Source organism: Talpa europaea (assembly GCF_964194135.1).
Source record: "Talpa europaea genome assembly, chromosome: 3".
In the NCBI taxonomy this organism is placed as follows: domain Eukaryota; kingdom Metazoa; phylum Chordata; class Mammalia; order Eulipotyphla; family Talpidae; genus Talpa; species Talpa europaea.
In genome coordinates this window covers 38,693,613-38,713,364 of record NC_140069.1, presented here as the reverse complement: position 1 = coordinate 38,713,364, position 19,752 = coordinate 38,693,613, and the positions used below count along the sequence as shown (strand labels likewise).

General features: G+C 35.1%; 1 protein-coding gene across 1 annotated transcript in view; it reads left to right on the top strand.

Moving 5' to 3' along the window:
* RALYL (RALY RNA binding protein like) overlaps positions 1–19,549 on the top strand; it is a gene marked incomplete at its 3' end in the record, with an annotated part of 289,268 nt that extends 269,719 nt beyond the window's left edge. Inside the window, exons 6-7 of the mRNA XM_084230548.1 lie at positions 5,754–5,867; positions 19,305–19,549. Coding sequence (XP_084086674.1) covers positions 5,754–5,867; positions 19,305–19,549 — 359 coding nt within the window. The remainder of the gene's footprint in view (positions 1–5,753; positions 5,868–19,304) is intronic.
* Positions 19,550–19,752: the final 203 nt, after the last annotated feature.

Below are 19,752 nucleotides of genomic sequence, written 5' to 3'. Positions count from 1 at the left end.
GATATTTTCTAAAGCACTTGTTATGTATGAATACTCAACTAATAGGAAAAATCCTCCTGTATATTAACTTAAAAGACCATGTCTAGCTGGCTGCTTCCAAATTTATTTGTCTACCTTCGACACATTCAAAAACAGTTGTGTTGAGAGTCTAAAGTAATTAGAAAAAGAAGCAGAAAGTAAAGCAAGGGAAGGTAATTTGGAACTAATTTGGAAGTATGAATATTTTCAAATTCTTTAATTCATAATTTTTAAATTGCAAGATTCATAATCCTCAGTAATTAGATCTTCTTCCTAAGCCCCTAAATTTTCTGTATTGAGATATTTACATTAAAATTATGTAAAATTTGTTATATAATTATATAATAATATATAAGAATTCAATATTAATCTTAGTAAAAGAAATACTCCTGACTTTTACAAATCCTCAACAAAGAAGTATAGGCATTATATTATCCACATTGTATCTTTAAAGTTTAGAACTGTAGATTTGGAGAATGGAGATGAAACTGAGGTAAAGTGCAAAAGAGTAATTGCCAAAGACTTGTGTTCTTATTCTTTTATAATAGTGCGCCTGCTTTTTTTTTTTTTTTAAGGCATATTTCCAGGCTAATTTTGTTTTTACATATTCTGGGATTTTTGTTTGCTTCCCTACTAGAATGTCATTTCCAGTGTGGTGCTTGGCACATACACAAAGCTTTCAATAAAATGTGTTGGTCTGGTTCAAATTGGTATCAGATCTACACATACATGTAACTCAAAATTTCTTGGTATTTGTTAATTTCTTACTGTAAGACACTGAATTAAGTTCTATTAGGAATGCAAAAGGAAGAGAAGGTGGGAGGAATGAAAACTAGATACCCTTTCAAAACAGTTTGGTTCTAGAGCACCCATGATGGGTAAATCCATGTATATGTTTCACCTCAGACAGCTACGCAAAATTTCCTTTTTTGGTGTTCTATTATTGGAGATCTAAGTAATTTATTAATCAAGAATCTGAATAATTTTCCATGGCTCTGACTTATGATGAGAAGATACAAAGTTTTCATTAGGTACTGATCTGACTTAGAATCTCTTCTTAAAGCTGTGATTATCATTTTTTAATTAAGGAGGACAGACTTCAAAGTCCAGAACCTTATGATAAGCATCAGAGCCTCATCAGTCATTAAGAAAAGAAGGAGGGCCTCCCTGGTGGCGCAGCGGTTGGGCGCTGGGTTGCGAAGCTGCCCGTGGCCTCTGCAGCGCCGGTTCGATCCCCGGCTGCTCCCCGGCCACCGGGAGGAGGGTCCCACATGGCGCGCAGACCTCTCCTGCCGCCCGCTGCTCCCCTCAGCAGTGTACTTCGGTCCTTCTGCCTGTTCTGCTCCCCGCTCTGGCTCTGGTGAATTCTCTCACCCTCCCGCGCTTCTGACTCTACCCAGTGCTTGTATAAACAAAACAAACAAATAAATAAATAAAAAAAAACATGCCTCTATAAAAAAAAAAAAGACTTTATTTAAAAAAAAAAAAAGAAAAGAAGGAACTTATAAAAACACACAAAAAAAACATACAAAAGTGTGACTCCTAAAATTTTTCAGTGCCCAATCAGGTAGTCACTTTCAAAGAGATTGCACTTTAATATAAAAAAAAGTAGACATACAAAGTAAAAATCAACAGGCAGTGTACACCTAGGAGTGAAGCGAGAAGCTGTTAAATAGGCTGCAGGTAAGAGATGCACCTAGAGTGGGCTGGTCAAAGAAGAACCCATAGGTGAGGCAAGACTTAAACTAAACTCTACAAAGCAAATAGGCTATATATAGACTTTGAGGGAAGAGAGAGACAGTCAGCTGAAATAGGCATGTAATAACAACAAAAATACTTACTGTGTCTGTCGTATATTCAGTCAGTCTGATGATGTTCTGGGCATGGTACTAAGTGCTTTATGTGCATTATTCAATAAATCCTTATAAGAAGCCTCTAAGGTAGAAGATGGAAGTTATAAAAATGACAAATTTGAATCTTAGAGATTACAAATGACTCTCCAAGGGTCATAAAAGTGAACTGTGATAGACTAGAGTCTATCTGCTTCCATGCACTTCCATGCACTAAGTTGTTCTGTTCAAGTGGAGAGCATATTGTAAGAACTAATAGAATATAAGCCAGTACTATGCTTTGGAGCATAGAATATACGTTTAAAGAGTTTCATTTGTGCATGTGTATAAAGATTCTAGCCTTTTTCCTACACAAGTAGGGACATTCTGGAAGTTTTCAGTAGGAAAGTCTTATTATGACTTATAAATATTATTTTGAGAGTACTGTGCAATCATCTGGACAAACTGAAGGTGGAAGCTCATTTAAGAATGCAATGAAGGGTCTTTCTGGTGGTACAGCAGGTTGAACGCAGTGCCATGAAGCTGTCCACAGCCTCTGCAGTGCCAGTTCAATTCATGGCCAGCCAGGGAGCTACCCGCATGGTGAGGCAGACCTCTCCTGGCTCGCCCACTGCTCCCCTCAGCAGTGTATTTCAGTCCTTCTGCCTGTTCTGCTCCCTGCTCTGTCTCTGGTAAATTCTTTCACCCTCCCGCGCCTCTGGCCTATACCCCAGTGCTTGTATAAATAAATAAATCTTAAAAAAAAAAAAGAATCCAATGAAAATGGACAACAAAAATATGTGAAAGAAAAGAAAATGGGCATGGTTGCTTTGGACTAAAGTCTCCTTAATTCTTAACTTTTTCTTTTGGAAAAATATCAGAAATCAAAGTTGCAGAGATTATTAAAATTCTAAATTTAGAAATCTATAGTTGTAAAATATAGATCCATTTTGGAGGACTAGGTAGAAAAAAGACGGGCTTAATGTAAACCCCAGTGCCATAAAGAAATTGTTAACAAAATCCCCCCAAAAGTCCAGAAAAGACAAAGTAGAGTCAGAGAGGGAAGTACATTAAACAGAGATTTTACACTGGCTAACAGAGCACAGCAGAACAAAACTCCACCTATAGAATGTTAATGCATCAGAAAACAGGAAGAAATAGGAGTATAGTCACTAGGCCAGGTAAGAGAAAGGCTTCTTCCCAAAGAAAACACTGAAGTATGAGAAAGAAACAACTTCCAAAATTGGTCAAGAAGAAACCCAAGACCTTGTCTAAGCCCTGCTTTAGAGGACCTTGATAGACATTTGCTGCTCACTATTCTAAGAAAGGAACTGGGAAGTTTACACAGGGCTGGAGACTGATTTCAACATTTCCTGGTAAGAAGCCAGGAATGACCAGACAGAATATATCTGATCATATCCTTCTTATCTCTAAGCTTGAACAGCATTAACAAATTAGACCCAAGTTTCATAATGATCTAGCTCTCATCTTAAAAGTCATTCCTTCCATGCTAGCCTGAAGTCTAGATAAAAGAAAACCTTGGACTCCTTGGGCAATCCTGTCATTCTGCGTGGTGAGATCAGATTTCTCATTAGTTTTTTATGGGGTTTCAATAAAATGGGGTATAGGTGGTTTATTTATGTTTTTTTAAGAAAATAAATAAATATGCATTCCCAGGTTGAGAAATGGCTCCACTTACTGAGAAATCCATTCTGTTAGTTTCCAGCCACAGTCCTATTTCTCCTGCACTGAAATCTAATGTTGTAAGATAAAATATTGTCTATTAAATTTGATAGGTTTAAGTAAAACTACATGACATACCTCCATCACAGGAAATGAAAATCATTCTTCAAAGCAGAATCAATTTGCAATTGTGACAGATGATGTTTTTCAAATTTAGCTGCAGTTGAACAATGGCTCTTTGATGTCTGAAATAATTGACTTAAGGAGCAGAGTCTCTATTTTAAACTGTGTTCTACTTTTAGTTTGGTTGTTCATAATAGGAACACTCTGCGGGGTCCCTGAGTCTTGTAGTGTTTATTTTGCAAATATGGCATCATAAATAAAAATCTGCTTTTTATTAAAAATATTCTGATTTCATAATGGAAACTCTTTGTCATTTTAATAGTAGAAAAAATCTGTTCTTCCTTTGAGCAACTAATATATATTGATGCATAATTTATCAATATGTTGTATCATATTTCTTAGTTGACAAGTAACTCTATTGCTAGAAAACAAAGATTGCTTTTAGTTTTTATTATTTATAAAACAATGTCCTGAAGACTAAAGAATCAAGCTAAACACTCAATTTCTTCTGAAATTCCTGGGGAATGTTCAAGCTGAGATCATTATAAACTTGAAAGGAAAAGTGACAGAAAAGAATAATAGGCTGTGCCCCAGAACCTGAAGCATAGTTCTCTACTGAGGCATGGATACCCCAAACCCCACCTCATGAAATCTCCTAAGCTGTTGTAGTTGTTCTATAATAATAGCTTTATTTTCAACCTCCGGTTATTAGGGGTTCATGACAAAGTTTCCAGTGGTTCTCAGAAATATTAGAAAATAAAAGAGCGTATTGATTTTTCTCTAAATATAAGCTTATTTCATTAAAAGGCTGTCCTCTGTGAGATTATCCTTCCCTTAAGCCCTTTTTTTATTTTTTTAAAGATTTACTTATTTATGCATACAAGAACTGGGGTGTAAGCCAGAAGTGCGGGGGGTGGGGTGAGAGGATTCACCAGAGAGAGTGGGGAACGGAATAGTCAGATCTACTGAAACACCCTGCTGAGTGAAGGGAGCAGCAGGTGATGCAGGAGAGGTCTGCTGAGCCATGTGGGTTGCTCCTTGGCATGCTGATAGCTTGACAGCACTGTCTTCAGCCCCTGCATCACCAGGAAGGACCAAACCCTTTTTTTTAATACAATAATTATTATAATTGATAGCCAGATGTTTCTTGTTGTTTTTAGCATCTTTACTTGGCAAAAAGAAAAGTTGTCAATCCTGTGTTAGTCTCCATAACCATATGTTGGAAACCATATTAAACATTAAAAGCCTGAAATGAGAACCATTACTACAGAAAATATCATGATAGATTCAGTGAATTTCCTTTCCCTTTAACCCTGGGGCTTAAAAGAGAGGTATGCACAACCACTGCCTCATTTTTTTTTTTTTTGAAAAGAGTAGATTGTTTTCAAATCTTGTAAATAGTTCTGCTATAAACTTAGGCATGCAGGTTTCCTTTCAAATTAGCGTTTTTGTGCTCTTTGGATAGATACCTAGGAGTGAAATTGCTGGGTCATATGGTAAAACCAAGGTGACTATACCTGAGGGGAGAAATACTATATTAAAAAAAACAAGGATGTTTAAAAATGAAATACATTTTTTGAAAAATAAAAAATCAGTAGGTAAAATAGCAAGAGTTCAGTAAATTGGAGAGAATTCCCTAGGAGCTAAGTCATTTCTGGAGAGATCAAATATTATTTCCTAGTTTCATTCAGTCACCAAGGAGTTGGATTAAAAATGTCATTGACTGCTGCAACAGTCAACATATTACAACATATTCCTCAGTGAGTTCATTATTCCTCTATCTAAATCCCTCATATAGTTCAGTTTTATCTATTAAACTGAATTCAGGTTTTTTACAGTATTTTTCTAGTTTCCTCTATCTCATTTCCTAACCAACAGCAAAAATATTTAGGATTAACCGTTCACACCACTGTGAATCACTGTTTGTGATTAGCAAGTTCACCCAGGATTCCAGGATCCCTAGAAGTAAAAGAAACTGATTAAAATTGAAAAATATTCTATTGATTTAACACAGTCTTGAGGAAACATAGGGTGTCTATGAGTTGAATTCTAAGTGAAGTAGGCATTTGATCTACTGTTGTTTTCCTTTCCTCTTTTCAGTGAAATCAGATGAGTTACAGACAATCAAGAAAGAATTAACCCAAATCAAAACTAAAATTGACTCCTTACTAGGACGCCTGGAGAAGATTGAGAAGCAGCAGAAGGCGGAGGCAGGTAAGTGAAAAGGATCTGTGGCCACAGACATGTTGAAATTAAACCAGTTAGACACTGTCAATCACAGAGACAGCCCAGGACCATGGGACACTGGCTGAGTTTAATAGAGTTCAATACAGATACTCAAATAAAGTCTTCAAGCCAAGAATTGCAATGGTGGAATCTGAGTACTTACTTTATTGGAGAATGTGAAGCAACTTGTCTAAAATGCATGTCTTTAAAAAGAAAAAAAATTGATGGTATTAATAAGTGATAGTTGGATAATAATTAAAAGGTTATATATCAATATCAAGAAAAGATTGGCTCATAATGAAAAGTTTATGTATCGATATCAAGAAAAGATTAAGAAAATGAAATCCATTAATGTATTAACACTGACAGACTAAAATAATATTCATATTTCACTAAGTTATGGCACAATGTAAATCAAATATCATGATGACAAAGGGCCACTTCCTGCGTTACTGAAATCTGCAAAACTTCAGTCCTAGCTTCAGGATGCTCAACATTAACTGTACCCCTTATTACCCACAGCCAAGTCATTTGATACATGCTTCATTTTTACCTAATGTTCTGTCTTCTTTGAATTATCATGCTCTGTTCCTGTATAATTCTAATGCCCTCTTCATGTATTTACAGATATTTTTTAAATTAAAAAATTATGAGAACTGGGATAAACAGAGATTATCTAGTGCATGGTTTGAAAATTATGTTCTTAGATACTTCAGAGGCTCCTTGTTTATGAAATGAAGGTTCATTGGGTCTTCTAAATAGATGAATTCATGCTTCCACCATACCCAACGTTTGCTCCAAACAGCATAGCTATACCTTTATCTGTTTTGTTTCAGGTTTCAACTTAAGACATAAGTTGCTAACAGAGTTTCACTTTAAAAAAAAAAAAAACTGTAATATGATCATTAAATCCATTGATCAGATTCAATCTTCTCATTTTGCAAATTAGAAACCAAGAAGGTATACTGATTTTTTTCATAGCAATATAAGTAGTTAATTATAGACCTAGCAAACACAGATTTTGGGAGTGAATCCAGTGTTCTTTCTAATTTATAGTCCAAATCAGTCCAAGTATCTCAGTGAAGTGATGTTACCTAGGTCACTGCAAATGGATGAGAACCAAATCCTTTGGGATATATTAGTAGGACCACAGAGCTACAACAAAGTGGAATCAGCCTATCTGTTGACTGTATCACTGGGGTGAAGACTAGAGCATCTGGTGATGAGCCATATAGGGCTCAAGACTGAAAAGAAGCTGGCTGTGAGTTGGTGGCATAGCATATTAAATGAGAAAAACTCTGGTTCAAATGCCACTCAGCTTCAGTTCTCATTTATAATGGTAATAGTAGTGGCTACCTCTCATTATAAGAAGTGAATAGAGTAACACATATATAAGGTATATAACACAGAGAGAGTAAAGTCTCAATAATTGAGCTATCTGGAATTGGTAATAATACAGGCATATATAAGCAAATGAACATTTCCTTTCATGCAGCCCATTTTCTTGAAAACACAACCCAGATGCTTAGCACTAGTTTTTGTTAAGTTACTGTGGATGAGAAATGATAGATAAAATAGAATTATATTTATTAAACATTTGTTATAAATATATTTTCTACTAAGAAAAGGTATGCTGCCATACCTCTTAATAGAGAAATTTAGATTTTTGGAAAGTTTTCTATATGCTGTCTATGGCACTAATGCAAAGTTTTGCTGCAATTGAAATAGCCTGTGATGTTGCCTAAATCAATATTTCCCTTTGAGGAATTTCTGTGATATTCGTTATTATGTAAAACAACCCTTAGAGCAAAGGACTTTGATAACCAATTTGCACTTCAGTTTAGAGGATTAGGGGAAACTCATTTAAATATAAATCACCTCAAAGAGAAAAATGCGATCCTTATTCCATCATATTCTACCTTCCAGTTTCCTACAATGAATAATATTTTCTGCATATCTTTCTGGACGATCACCTATAAATTCAAAGCTGCAATTTCTTTCATGAAAGACTATCATCTTATTTTTTGTGCATGTTTAAACTTTCCCAGTCATGAGACACTTATTTTTTTAATGATCAGCTTAGTCCTTTGATATTTATGTCTTTTTTACTTTTGAATGTTAGGAAGAAAATGGAATTATTTAATTTGTAATTTCATTCTCTTAGTAATTGTTTCCTGAGCAGTATTCATACTGGTGGAGACAAGATAATCATTTTCTATGTTTTCTTTTTATGAAATCAGGGTTGTCTGTATAGAGCCAATACTACATTATGCAAAGTAGAGAGGTATATATTAAAGTTCTTTAAAAATAGTCAATGCCTCCTTGTTAAATGTAAGGAGGCACTCATTTTAATGTTTAATTGATTACAAGTTAATTATTTGTTAGCTAACATGTATTATTCTTTCAATATTATTATAATTTTATATATCTCTCATTCCCATTTTACTCTGGTCATTGATAATGAATGTTTCTAGCATGAAAGTAGTGGCAGGGAGGAGGTGCAGGACCATGGACAAAAGGTGGAGAAGGCCACAGGACAGAGTTCAGATTTCTATAGTATCACTTTATCTTTTGTTTGAAGTTACTTCCTCAGCTACCAGAAGCAATTTTGATGAAATATAATGGCATCATTTTGTATACTTTTCTCATAGATATCTGTGTGTTGTCTTTGCCTTCCATTGAAATAGTAAACTTCCTCAGAACAAGGTCATGCCTTCTCTTTCTTTTCTACTTTTTCCACCACCATGTATGAGGCATTGGACACCACTTACCATGTCATTTAACTTCTCTAGATCACAAGCCCCTCAAATGTAAACTAGAGGCTAGATTATGATCTTAAACATATATCCCAGATTTTAAATTTTTATTAGTGTAAATCCACCATGCGTATTTTTCCCATTGAATGATTAAAATTGCACTACTTTGGAATAGAGTGAGTATGTAGATATTAAGAACCAAAGAATAACAAGATATCAGTTTAGCCTACAATTGTGCCTCCTTCCTAAGTGATTATTTCAAAAGAGCCACATATAAGTTGCCAAATATGAGTAAAACAATGTGTATGTGATTACACAATGATATTAAATGATAAAAAATGGTGAAAGGCACAAAAAAGAAAATTGAAAGACAGGGTTCCATACAATGGGTACTATTTCATGGGCAATTTCATTTTTTAAAAAGACCAAATTTCAGGAAGGCATAGCATCTCTGTGTAAAAAGACAATTAGATATTAATTCAACTTCATTCTTAATATTGTGCCTAATATATGATCAGTCTTGCTTAGAAAATTCCAATAATAATAGCCAATTGTGACCAAAGCATTAGAAAGGTAACAAACCAGAGTCTCATTGGATAAATTCATGCCATCCATATGTTTGGTGAAAACCATAGAATTTTTTAAATTAAATTAATGTCCTGGGCCTCCCCTGGTGGCGCAGCGGTTGAGTGCTGGGCTGTGAAGCTGCCCACAGCTCCTGCAGCGCCGGGTCGATTCCTGGCCACCAGCGAGGGTTCCACATGGCGCGCAGACCTCTCCTGCCTCGCCCGCTGCTCCCCTCAGCAGTGTGTTTCATCGGTCTGCCTGTTCTGTTCCCCGCTCTGTCTCTGGTGAATTCTCTCACCCTCCCGCACTTCTGACTGTACCCAGTGCTTGTATAAATAAATAAATAAATCTTTAAAATTAATTAATTAATGTCCCCACATTGGAATATTACAAATACAAATCAAAATATATTACATTTTTGAAAAAAATCACTCGGTACTGCTGCTATTTCATACATAACATGTTCTTCTCAGTTTGCTAATGTATTTATCCATCTAGTTCACACGTTTATATTATTTTCCTTTCCCTGTGTGTATTTATGTATCTGAATTCTATGGTAAGTTCTCTTTGCATGCAGCCTTAATGTAATTTTTTCCACTTGGTTCAGTTATCCTTCTCATGTCCTCTCAAACCAAGCTTAACATCTAATCTCTTTCGAATAAAACAAGTGTCAAAAAAATTTAAAAGAGTAATGTTACCCCACTCTTCCAAATACTTTCAACCAGGAACTGATATAACTAGTGCATGAATGTTCAATTTTGTTGCATTCAAATATTGATCATAGAATACTTGAAGCCTTCTGTTTTCCAGATAAATATCAATGGCTCTTTTAGTTTTTCTCATTATCATCTCTTTTCTGTAGTCATTAATTTGAAGACTAGTTTGTTAATCACAGATTGTGATAGTGAAAATAGGAGACTTGTCTCCAGGTGTGATATTACTGCAGCTGCCTGTAACACGACTACTATTTCTACTCTGAATACCTTACTCTTATCATTTCCACTTTAAATTAAATTGGTGGTGCTTCTGGTTACACATAATAGGTTAAACATACGAATTGAGCTCTGCTTCCTCCTGAAACTTCATTAAAATAATGATGAGGACCTCCCCTGGTGACGCAGGTGGTTGAGCACAGTGCTGTGAAGCTGTCCACAGCTTCTGCAGCGCGGGTTCGATCCCAGCCAGCCGGCGATGGTCCCACATGGCAAGGCAGACCTTTCCTGTCTCGCCCGCTGCTCCCCACAGCAGTGTATTTCATCAGTCTGCCTGTTCTGTTTCCCACTGTCTCTGGTGAACACTGTCACCTTCCTGTACATCTGGCCTGTACCCTGGTTCTTGTGTAAAATAAATAAATCTTTTAAAAAACAAATAAAATAATGAGGAGACCTTAAAGTGAAAACCCAATGTACAAAGAGAATGGGAACAATATTATTTCAGAAGGTGGGCAGCCGATAGAAAAGTGCACCTGACTTAGCACATCCTAAAAATCTGAATCCAGCTGTAACCCAGAATTTTCAAAGGCCAGAGTGGAAGGCGTCCTCTAGAATAGAGGTTATAAATGGCTGAAACTCTGTTGAGAAAACAGTTTCCAGTATCACTTTTCCCAACTGTTCTTAACCCACTCAAAAGCTGGAGCAGTTTTCTGTAGAAAAGGAATAGTTGCCTCTCAGACAACAAGCAAGTTGGAGAATAATTGAAAACAGGAGAGAATGCTATAGAAATCCCTAGCATTCTCCTTTTCCTTAGTTTCCAAACAACTGGCAGGACACTATAAGACATCATAATTGGCAATATGAGTAGTCTGAAAGGAAAGACTTAAAGATGCTATCATGGGTCCCCCCCAAAGGAATTGGCCAACCAGATCACCCTATAGCAACTGTACCTTTTGGCTTACAAAGCTATCCACCCATATCTTAACACCACACTGTTAATATGAACAGAGAAGGATCGACAGATAGTAGAAACATTTGACATAAGAAGAAAATACCAAAAAGAAAGGAAAAAGTAATTGGAGGATATACAAATAGGATTGTACAGGAGGAGTAAAATTTCAAAAAGAAAAAAACAAAAGCTTCTAAAAGAAGAAAGATACTGCATTTAGGAAACAAGAACAAGGAATTAAAACTGAGTGTTCAGAGGCAGGTAAAAGAGCTTTCAAAAATTAACATGTAAGAAAACAAATAAATGATTCAGTATAGGTTAGGAAGACAAAATTGAGATATTCTCCAGAAAATATAGAATAAAACAGAGATAGGAAATAGGATTGGAAGGATATATAAAAATTACTAAATGAATATCTGAATAACAGGGTTTCAGAAAGAAAGATGATCATTCAAAAATAATTTTTTAAAGATTTTATTTATTTTCATGTAGAAAAACTGGAGTGTAGACCTGAGATACAGAGGGTAGTGAGAGGATTCACCAGAAACAGAGTGGGGAGCAGAACAGGCAGATCTACTGAAATACACTGCTGAGGGGAGGGGAGGAGCAAACAAAACAGGAGATTTCTGCTGTTCTATGTGGGTCAGCTCCTGGGCTGGAGATCGAACTCAGGTCATTGTGGTGGGCCTTCAAGGTGGTAGCACTGAGACAACCCCTAGGCCACCAGGGAGACCCCCAAAATAATTTTTTATAAAAAAAAAATATTATTAAAACTGAAGAACATTGAAAAGGTCCACTGACTGCCTGGTACAATGCGTGAGAACAAATGCACACCAAGCAGATTACTGTGATGTCTCTGTCCATTGGGACAAAGAACAGATTCTCCACACTTCCAGAGAGAAAAAGGGAAGAAAAGAGAGAGAGCAGTCTTCATATAAAGGAACAGAATGTCAGCAAGTCTCTCAGCAGACACACTACAAGCTAATAAGCAATGAAAACAGGTTCTAAAACTTCTAAGGGAAGATTATTAACACCCCAAAATTCTCTACCTAAAACCCAAAATATAAAATATGGGGATAGTTAAAGATATTTTCAAATTAAAGATATTTTCAGATATACAGTTGCCAAAAAATGTATCTCCAATTCATCTTTCCTCTCAAGAGTACAGGAGGATGTACTTCACCTAAACAAGAAGATAAAGCAGGAAGGGGGAACATGGTTTTCCTAAAGCAGGAATCCAAAGGCAAGAACACAGGGGATATTTAGGATGGTGATACAGGAACCCTTAGGATATGAGCATGCAAGAGGGCCAGAAAGAAATGAGTCCAAGTCAGAACTATTCAAAAACTCTGGAAGAAATTTTTCAAGAAGATGAAATTGATAGAATGGCTAATGGTGAAGGAGGTGAAATGCTGAGATGAGATTTACGCATGTGATATAAATACAGGTAAGTTTGCATTAAGTACAGAAAAGTATCTAGTGAATTAAATGAAAACAGAGACCCTAAGGCAATTTAATTCTGAAGAAAATAAAATGCTATTCAGAACATAAAATTTATTCATTACATACTAACAGCATAGCTACACAAGCATTTTCATGGTTAAACTTACATTAAAAACCGAAAACATATCTATTTATAGTCAATTTGGAGTATATCTCTCTAGGGAGATGGGAAGTAATTAGGATTGTATAACCAAACTGAATCCTCAACTTTTTAAGTATGATGTCAACAAGTACTGCATAAAATTGATCAAGAAAATAGCAATACATTGGGCCTCCCTTGGGGTGCAAGGGTTTAAGCACAGCACTGTGAAGCTACCCACAGCTTCTGCAGCACAAATTCAATCCCTGGCCCTCCAGGGAGCTACCCACATGGCACAGAAGACCTTCCCTTTCTCACCCACTTCTCCCCTCAGCAGTGTATTTTAGTTGATCTGCCTGTTCTGCTCCCCACTCTGTCTCTGGTGAATCCTCTCACCTCCTGCACCTCTGGCCTGTGCCCCGGTTCTTGTATGCATAAGTAAATAAATCTTTAAAAAAATAAAATTATTATGAGATTTAAATAAATACAACATACCAATACTTTTTTAATGATTTAATTTATGATCACCTCAGCAACCCAGGGTGCTTACATGAACAACTTCAAGATATTTTTTCCAGAAATGTATTTATGTAATTTATATTTTAGTATAAAAGCTTTCCTCCTATGTAACTGTCCTGATGCTCATTTATGTCATTGTTAACAATACTACCTATAATAACTTGCATCTCTTTAGATGGCACTTATTGGAATCATTGAGTTAAATTCATATTATACATAGATATTATAATATAGAACTTTTAAAATACAGTTAATATTGGTATGTGAAAACAATGTTCTAGGATGCTAGCTTGGTACTAATGAATAATATGACTGTTTTTGTATCAACATTTTTTCCAACCATCTGCTAAGTACAATTCAGCTAGCAATTAGCTTGCCATTAAGTCAGCATGTCAAAAAAACTTAATTGCTAACTCAACCAATTCTCAGAGTTATATTGATGATAATAGCTATGCAGCAAACTAAATTTAATAAAAATGTTTTGAACATAAATCCCAATAATTCTAACTTGTTTCCTGAGTAATCTATAGCTTTTGAAATAGAAATGAGATGTGCAAAGAAATGCTAGAATATGAGGGCTAAAATTTGAACAAAATTCTACTTTTTCATGGTTTTTTAATGGCTGAGAAATTTTCCCTAAAAAGAAGCACTTACTATTCTTGCACTTCTTTTTTCTTTGATTGACATTGTGTAGCTCAAACATGTACTCTTAACACACATCTTCATTCTTGAAATTAAAATTGGTTACTGAAGACATTCAGAGTTCTCCCTGGTGTGTCAAATTAGGCCTTTTTGCCAGAGATATATTATAAAGCAGTCCATGCTCTGGGACCAGAAATCCTTGAGTAGAACTTGCAGCTCTTGCACTTATTGCCATTGTAACTGGGCATCTTACTGAATGTAACAATGCCTCAGTTTCCTTATCTCTATAATGCTAAATAAGACTAACCCGCAGAATGTTTCAAGGCCTAAAGTTATGAGTGTGGCATTATCAACAATTCTTAAGTGGTCACTGACTTGTAGTCATATTTCCCTATTGAAATCCATACTTTATGTAATATTAGAGATATCTTTAGTCATAAGCTGTTGACATTTTGGTTCCTAATACACTCCTTAAAAATCTAAAACTAACTTGCTTTGCTCATAAAATAAATGCTAAGGTCGCCCACCACTGACTTAAGGAAGCCAGCAAGGGCTCCAAAGATGCTGGAGTTCAAAGCAGCCCTTCACATTTTATTTTTCTTCTGAGGAAAACACAGAAGGAACACAGAAATGAACAACTGTCTGTAAGAAAGTCAGGTCCCACATTTTACTTTGACTTTTAGGGGTGAGAGTGATTCATGTAGAACACTGTAAGGAACTTGTTTTCAATGTCTCTTTGGATTCATATTTTCACTACAGGGTTGTAAATTCAAGTACTTTGACTATGAAAAGAGTTTAACAACCAGACATTTATTTTCATTTTTTAAATACATAATGAGTCATGAATATATTTGGCACATGTTTAATTTATGTCTAAGATGCTGAGTTAGCCACCAAGTGTACAAAGAAAAAATATTTCTTCCCCAAGGAAACTTGTTGGTAGAAACATAAATTTGTGCACATACATGCAAATATGCACATATATACACACATACTCACAATTAAAAGTAAATGACTGATAGAAAGATTATCTAATGAAAATTTTATGAACTTAAGAATAAACTAAAAATAGTACTCAATTCTAGAAGTAAAATTAGGTAATTGTTAATATAAAGTGGAACAGATTGCTTTTCTCTGTTTCAGCAAGATAATTACTAGATTAAAACTGTTATACTGCAAACCAGTAGCTAAACAAACAAGATGTGCTTTCATGTATTATTTTATTTATGGAAACTATAATTTTTTATGTCTATAATATTTCTTATTGAGGTGATAACAAAAATCTCTGATGACTGCATATAACTAAAGTACAGATTGCATTTCTGTTAAATTCCAATGAGTGGTGAATCTGTTCCCACAGTAATTACAGCTTTTTTTCTCAACCCAGTAAATGTCTTCCAAGCATTTATCTTTCAAGTTAATAAATGAATGACTGAGGATAAATTATGTTTTTTTGGCATTGAACTATATTAATACACTGCTGCCTTTGAAACAGGCCATAAGAGGAATTAAATCTATGTGGTATGTTAAAAAAAAAAAAGATAACTTTAAAACATCGAAATGAATGGGCCAAGTCAAAGTCAAATTGTCTTTGTAATGTATAATTCTTAATAATGATGAATTAATTTGATGTGAACAATTTCGCTATAGCAATTAAGTAATCAATATAGAGTCAACTCAAGAACTATTTTAAGCTTTGTATGGTAACATTTTTATGTGATCTTTACAGTTTAAAAAGTACATCCACATCTTTTTCCTCATGTGAGCACACAGCCACTCTGAAAGATGTTACCTTTGTTATGCTCTTTTACAGAAGAAAACTACAGCTAATAGGACTAGTAATTAGAAGGATGAATCTCAAATTCTATATCCATACTAATATATTATCTCTTCTCTGTGTTAAGTATCAGGGAGGGGTACAGAGCATTTCACACTATTTCTTGATAACTGACTTGTTTTCATTTTACAAAAGATCAACATCTGATTATTCATTTTGAGTATGACAATGACCTTTTGAGGCAATAACTCAAATTTCAAAAACGCTGAAACACTAATAAGAAATGCATAAGGCAACGACAGAACTAACTATAAGACAGCATTTGATCTTGGCTTTGGTTGATCAGCAGAGGAGGGATCCCATTCAGCCAGGAAGATCAGGAAAGTCAGCTTGGATTCCAGAAAAACAAATTGATACGCAGAACCAAGTGAGTACCATGCATCTTAAAGGTATGGTTTTACAGAATAGTCTGAAAATTTGTTATGTTCACTTGGCCAGAGATTTTCTAGAGTTAAATAAAAGATATTACTTCCAATATCAAAAATAAGGGTTCTCACATAATAAATATTCCTGAAATTTGTAGAGCAGACATGGTATACCAGACCAAATAATTTTTTTAAGATTGATTGATTGATTGATTTATACAAGCACTGGGTATAGTCAGAAGCGCAGGAGGGTGAGAGAATTCACCAGAGTCAGAGTGGGGAGCAGAGCAGGCAGACTCACGAAGTACACTGCTAAGGGGAGCAGCGGGCGGCAGAAGAGGTCTGCGTGCCATGTGGGACCCTCCTCCGGTGGCCGGGGAGCAGCCGGGGATCGAACCGGCGCCACAGAGGCTGTAGGCAGCTTCGCAACCCAGCGCTCAACTGCTGAGCCACCGGGGAGGCCCAGACCAAATAATTTTTAATATAATATTAATCTTAAGCAAAAATCCACTTAAGTATTATAACAAAATAATTAAAAAAAAAACATAATGACCTTAAATAGGAAAGTTTAACTTTAGGAAAAGTTGTATGATTTGGAACATTTTGCACTGTATTAAGATAATCATCCAGTCCCAAATACTCATATCTCTTTGATATCAACACCAAGTCCTGAGCTTCAGGATATCTTAAACAACTGGGTGGGTGACATAGAGTGGCTAAAATTGAGAAGGTCAAATGGTAAATACAAAAATCACTATTAGAAAAAAGAATGGAGTGTCAAAACCAGAGTAGCCAAGTCCATTGTGTGGTCAATAGAATTCAAGATCAGAGGTGGTAGGTAAGGGAAAAGGAGTACTAACTCAGAGGATTCAGAATCTTTCAATGCACAAATTAATTTGCCCATCACAACTTTCTCTCAGTGGGTAATGGTCATAGGTGTGGGGGCCAGTAAGCCTAGGTAAAAGATCTCCAGAATTGTAGAAAGGAATTATTATATGTAGAAGGATGATGAGGGGAATAAAACCTAGCAATTTTAAGTTTAGGACTCTGTCTCTTAACCTTTACTTTAGTCTTTGTTTTAATCTAGATAATTGAGTCATCTTCTCTAAAGTATACTTTTTCTCTGTAACTCACGATTTCCCTATTCAATTTGGGTGAAATTCTTCTAGATCTAGAAAAAAAAATTCTTCACTAAGTTGTATAATAACCATCTTATAGTTTTCATAGGACTTTCTATGCTAAAAATTATGTAGACATCAGAGATAAAGGGAGAATCTATGTTACTTCCATCAGGAAGACTTACATGCATTAAAAGAGAGAAAGCATGGCTTAGTTATTTGTCATATAGAGAAATCTGAAGCTAAGAAATTGATAGAAGAACATCAGGAAGTATGTAGTCTGTTTTTATATGTGAATTAAAGGTGAAGAAAAAGAGCCTAGGTTTTGTCATTTTAAGAAACCTATAATAATTATTTTTAGTTGTTGGATCTACTAGCAATTTTCTTTCTCTGAAATAGAATCGAACTTAGCCTCATAATTTTTTTCACTGTTTTTCCCTCATCTTGCCAGACCTCTTGTTCCAGGTTTACTGTTGTTGTTGTCATTATTATTATTCTTTTAACATATTGGCAATTATGAACATGCTGTCTGCTTATTGTATGTAATACACTAATACATATTTATGCAGCGTTCATAGTTTACAAAACATTTCCCAATATAACTTCTGTTAGTCCTCATAACAAACCCCAGAGGCAACAGGCATTCTTATAAAACCTTTTATATGATAAGGAAAGGCTGACTTAACAGGTTTAAATGACCTAAATAAGTAGCCAAAACTTAGACTCAATCTCAGCACATGTGATTCTACTGATAACTAAACAGGATCTAGAATTCTGTCCTTTAACAGCCGGGCCGGAGTACAACCCTAAACTTCTGTCTTATTGTCAATGCATATACTTTATTATTTAAAGATTTAAAACACAAGCATACATCTGTTCATATAGTGACTATTATTATAATTTTAAAGAATTTATAGGAGAGGTTATCTGTTTATTTATATATCATTTATCAATATCCATATTAGTTAAGTTTGAAAAGATTTGTGCTGAGTCAAAATACATAAATTCACATTATAGAAAAGGCTAAGAATGGATATTGCAAAACCTTTTGTCTCTATAAACTATCTTCATTGCAATAAAATATAAACAAATAAGTTTAAATGTAACATGTTTTAAGACAAATAAAATAATGGAATGATTCTGATAAAAATAATCACAATGAGCAAAAACACCAGCTTTTGAGACTGTCATGAACACATGCGAGTAAGTTAAAGAAGATACCTAAGATGAACTCATTGATTCAATATTCATTGTTTCTTGATATTTTCACAGGAGTTGAAAACCAACCACTAGTGGAAATAATTATGTTATGAGCATTAATTTCCATTCAGGCAAATTCTGTAAATGAATGCACACGCCCTGGTAATTAGAGGGAATTCAATTAATACAGACTGTATCTTTATTTGTTGAGCACTTATTATTTGCAAAACACTATACTGAGCACTTTACTACTCCAGACCCTGAAAGTTTAAAAGTAGTTATTCTATCTGTAGGGATGAGAAAAATAGAGCACAAGGTGGGTTAAGCGTTTTGACCTTGCCCAGCATCACAAGGCCAATAAATGGTGAGGATGGACAGTGAAGACAGACTGGCTAACACCAGAATTTTGTTTATAACTATCCCAGTTAGCAACATCTGCCAACAGAATTTAGATTTTAAAATTTCAAAGCATTGCTCACATAGTCATGTTGTCTGAAGGACAACACATCAGCTTTTGTGCTTTCTTCCTCAGTGAATTTTTGTCTTTTTCATTTAGGTTTAAATTTATGAATGATCTTTCTTCATCCTGCTTCTCTGAGTGAACAAGTTCTCAGTTTTATCTGATTACTTCCCTTTGTTTTTGCTGCATTTTCTCCTCAGAGAGATCATTAAAAAGCACTACATATAGCCAAAAAGATTTACTTATGTAAATATTTATTTTTCATATACTAGTATCATCTGGCTTCCCAGATTTTTGCTAATACCATTAAAAATAAATATGCTTACATGTAAATGCACATAATTTACATGACTGAATAAACTTGACTGAAACATAATATTACCTATCTTCCTCACATCCTTAATAGTACAGTTTACCCTTCATAGACTGTTTGTTCATGGTTTATCCAAATGGCTCATGAGCAACCCAAGGTAGTAGTCATTTGCTTTTTCCCCCCAGAAGCTCAGAAGAAACAATTGGAAGAGAGTATAGAGCTGATCCAAGACGAATGTGTGTCAGAGAATGCAGATCACTCTACAGAGGAGCCTGCTGAAGGAGGGCCAGATGCCGATGGAGAAGAGATGACTGATGGGATAGAGGAGGACTTCGATGAAGATGGGGGTCATGAGCTGGTAGGAACTAAACATTTGGTGTCAACACCCTTTGGTAACAACACCAGCATGTTAGCAGCTCATTCATTCTAAAATAAATATTAACTATTTGGGGCTTATTTCTTTCTCATATGCATATATTTAAGGCAGCATATATTTAAGCAGAACAGTGTTTTGCACATAATAAGTGCTCAATATATTTTTGCTAACTTAAAATATGAGGAAGTAAATGAATGAACAACAAAGATAATACAGATGAAATTAGGTATATTTAAAGTCCCAACTGAAAGATTCCC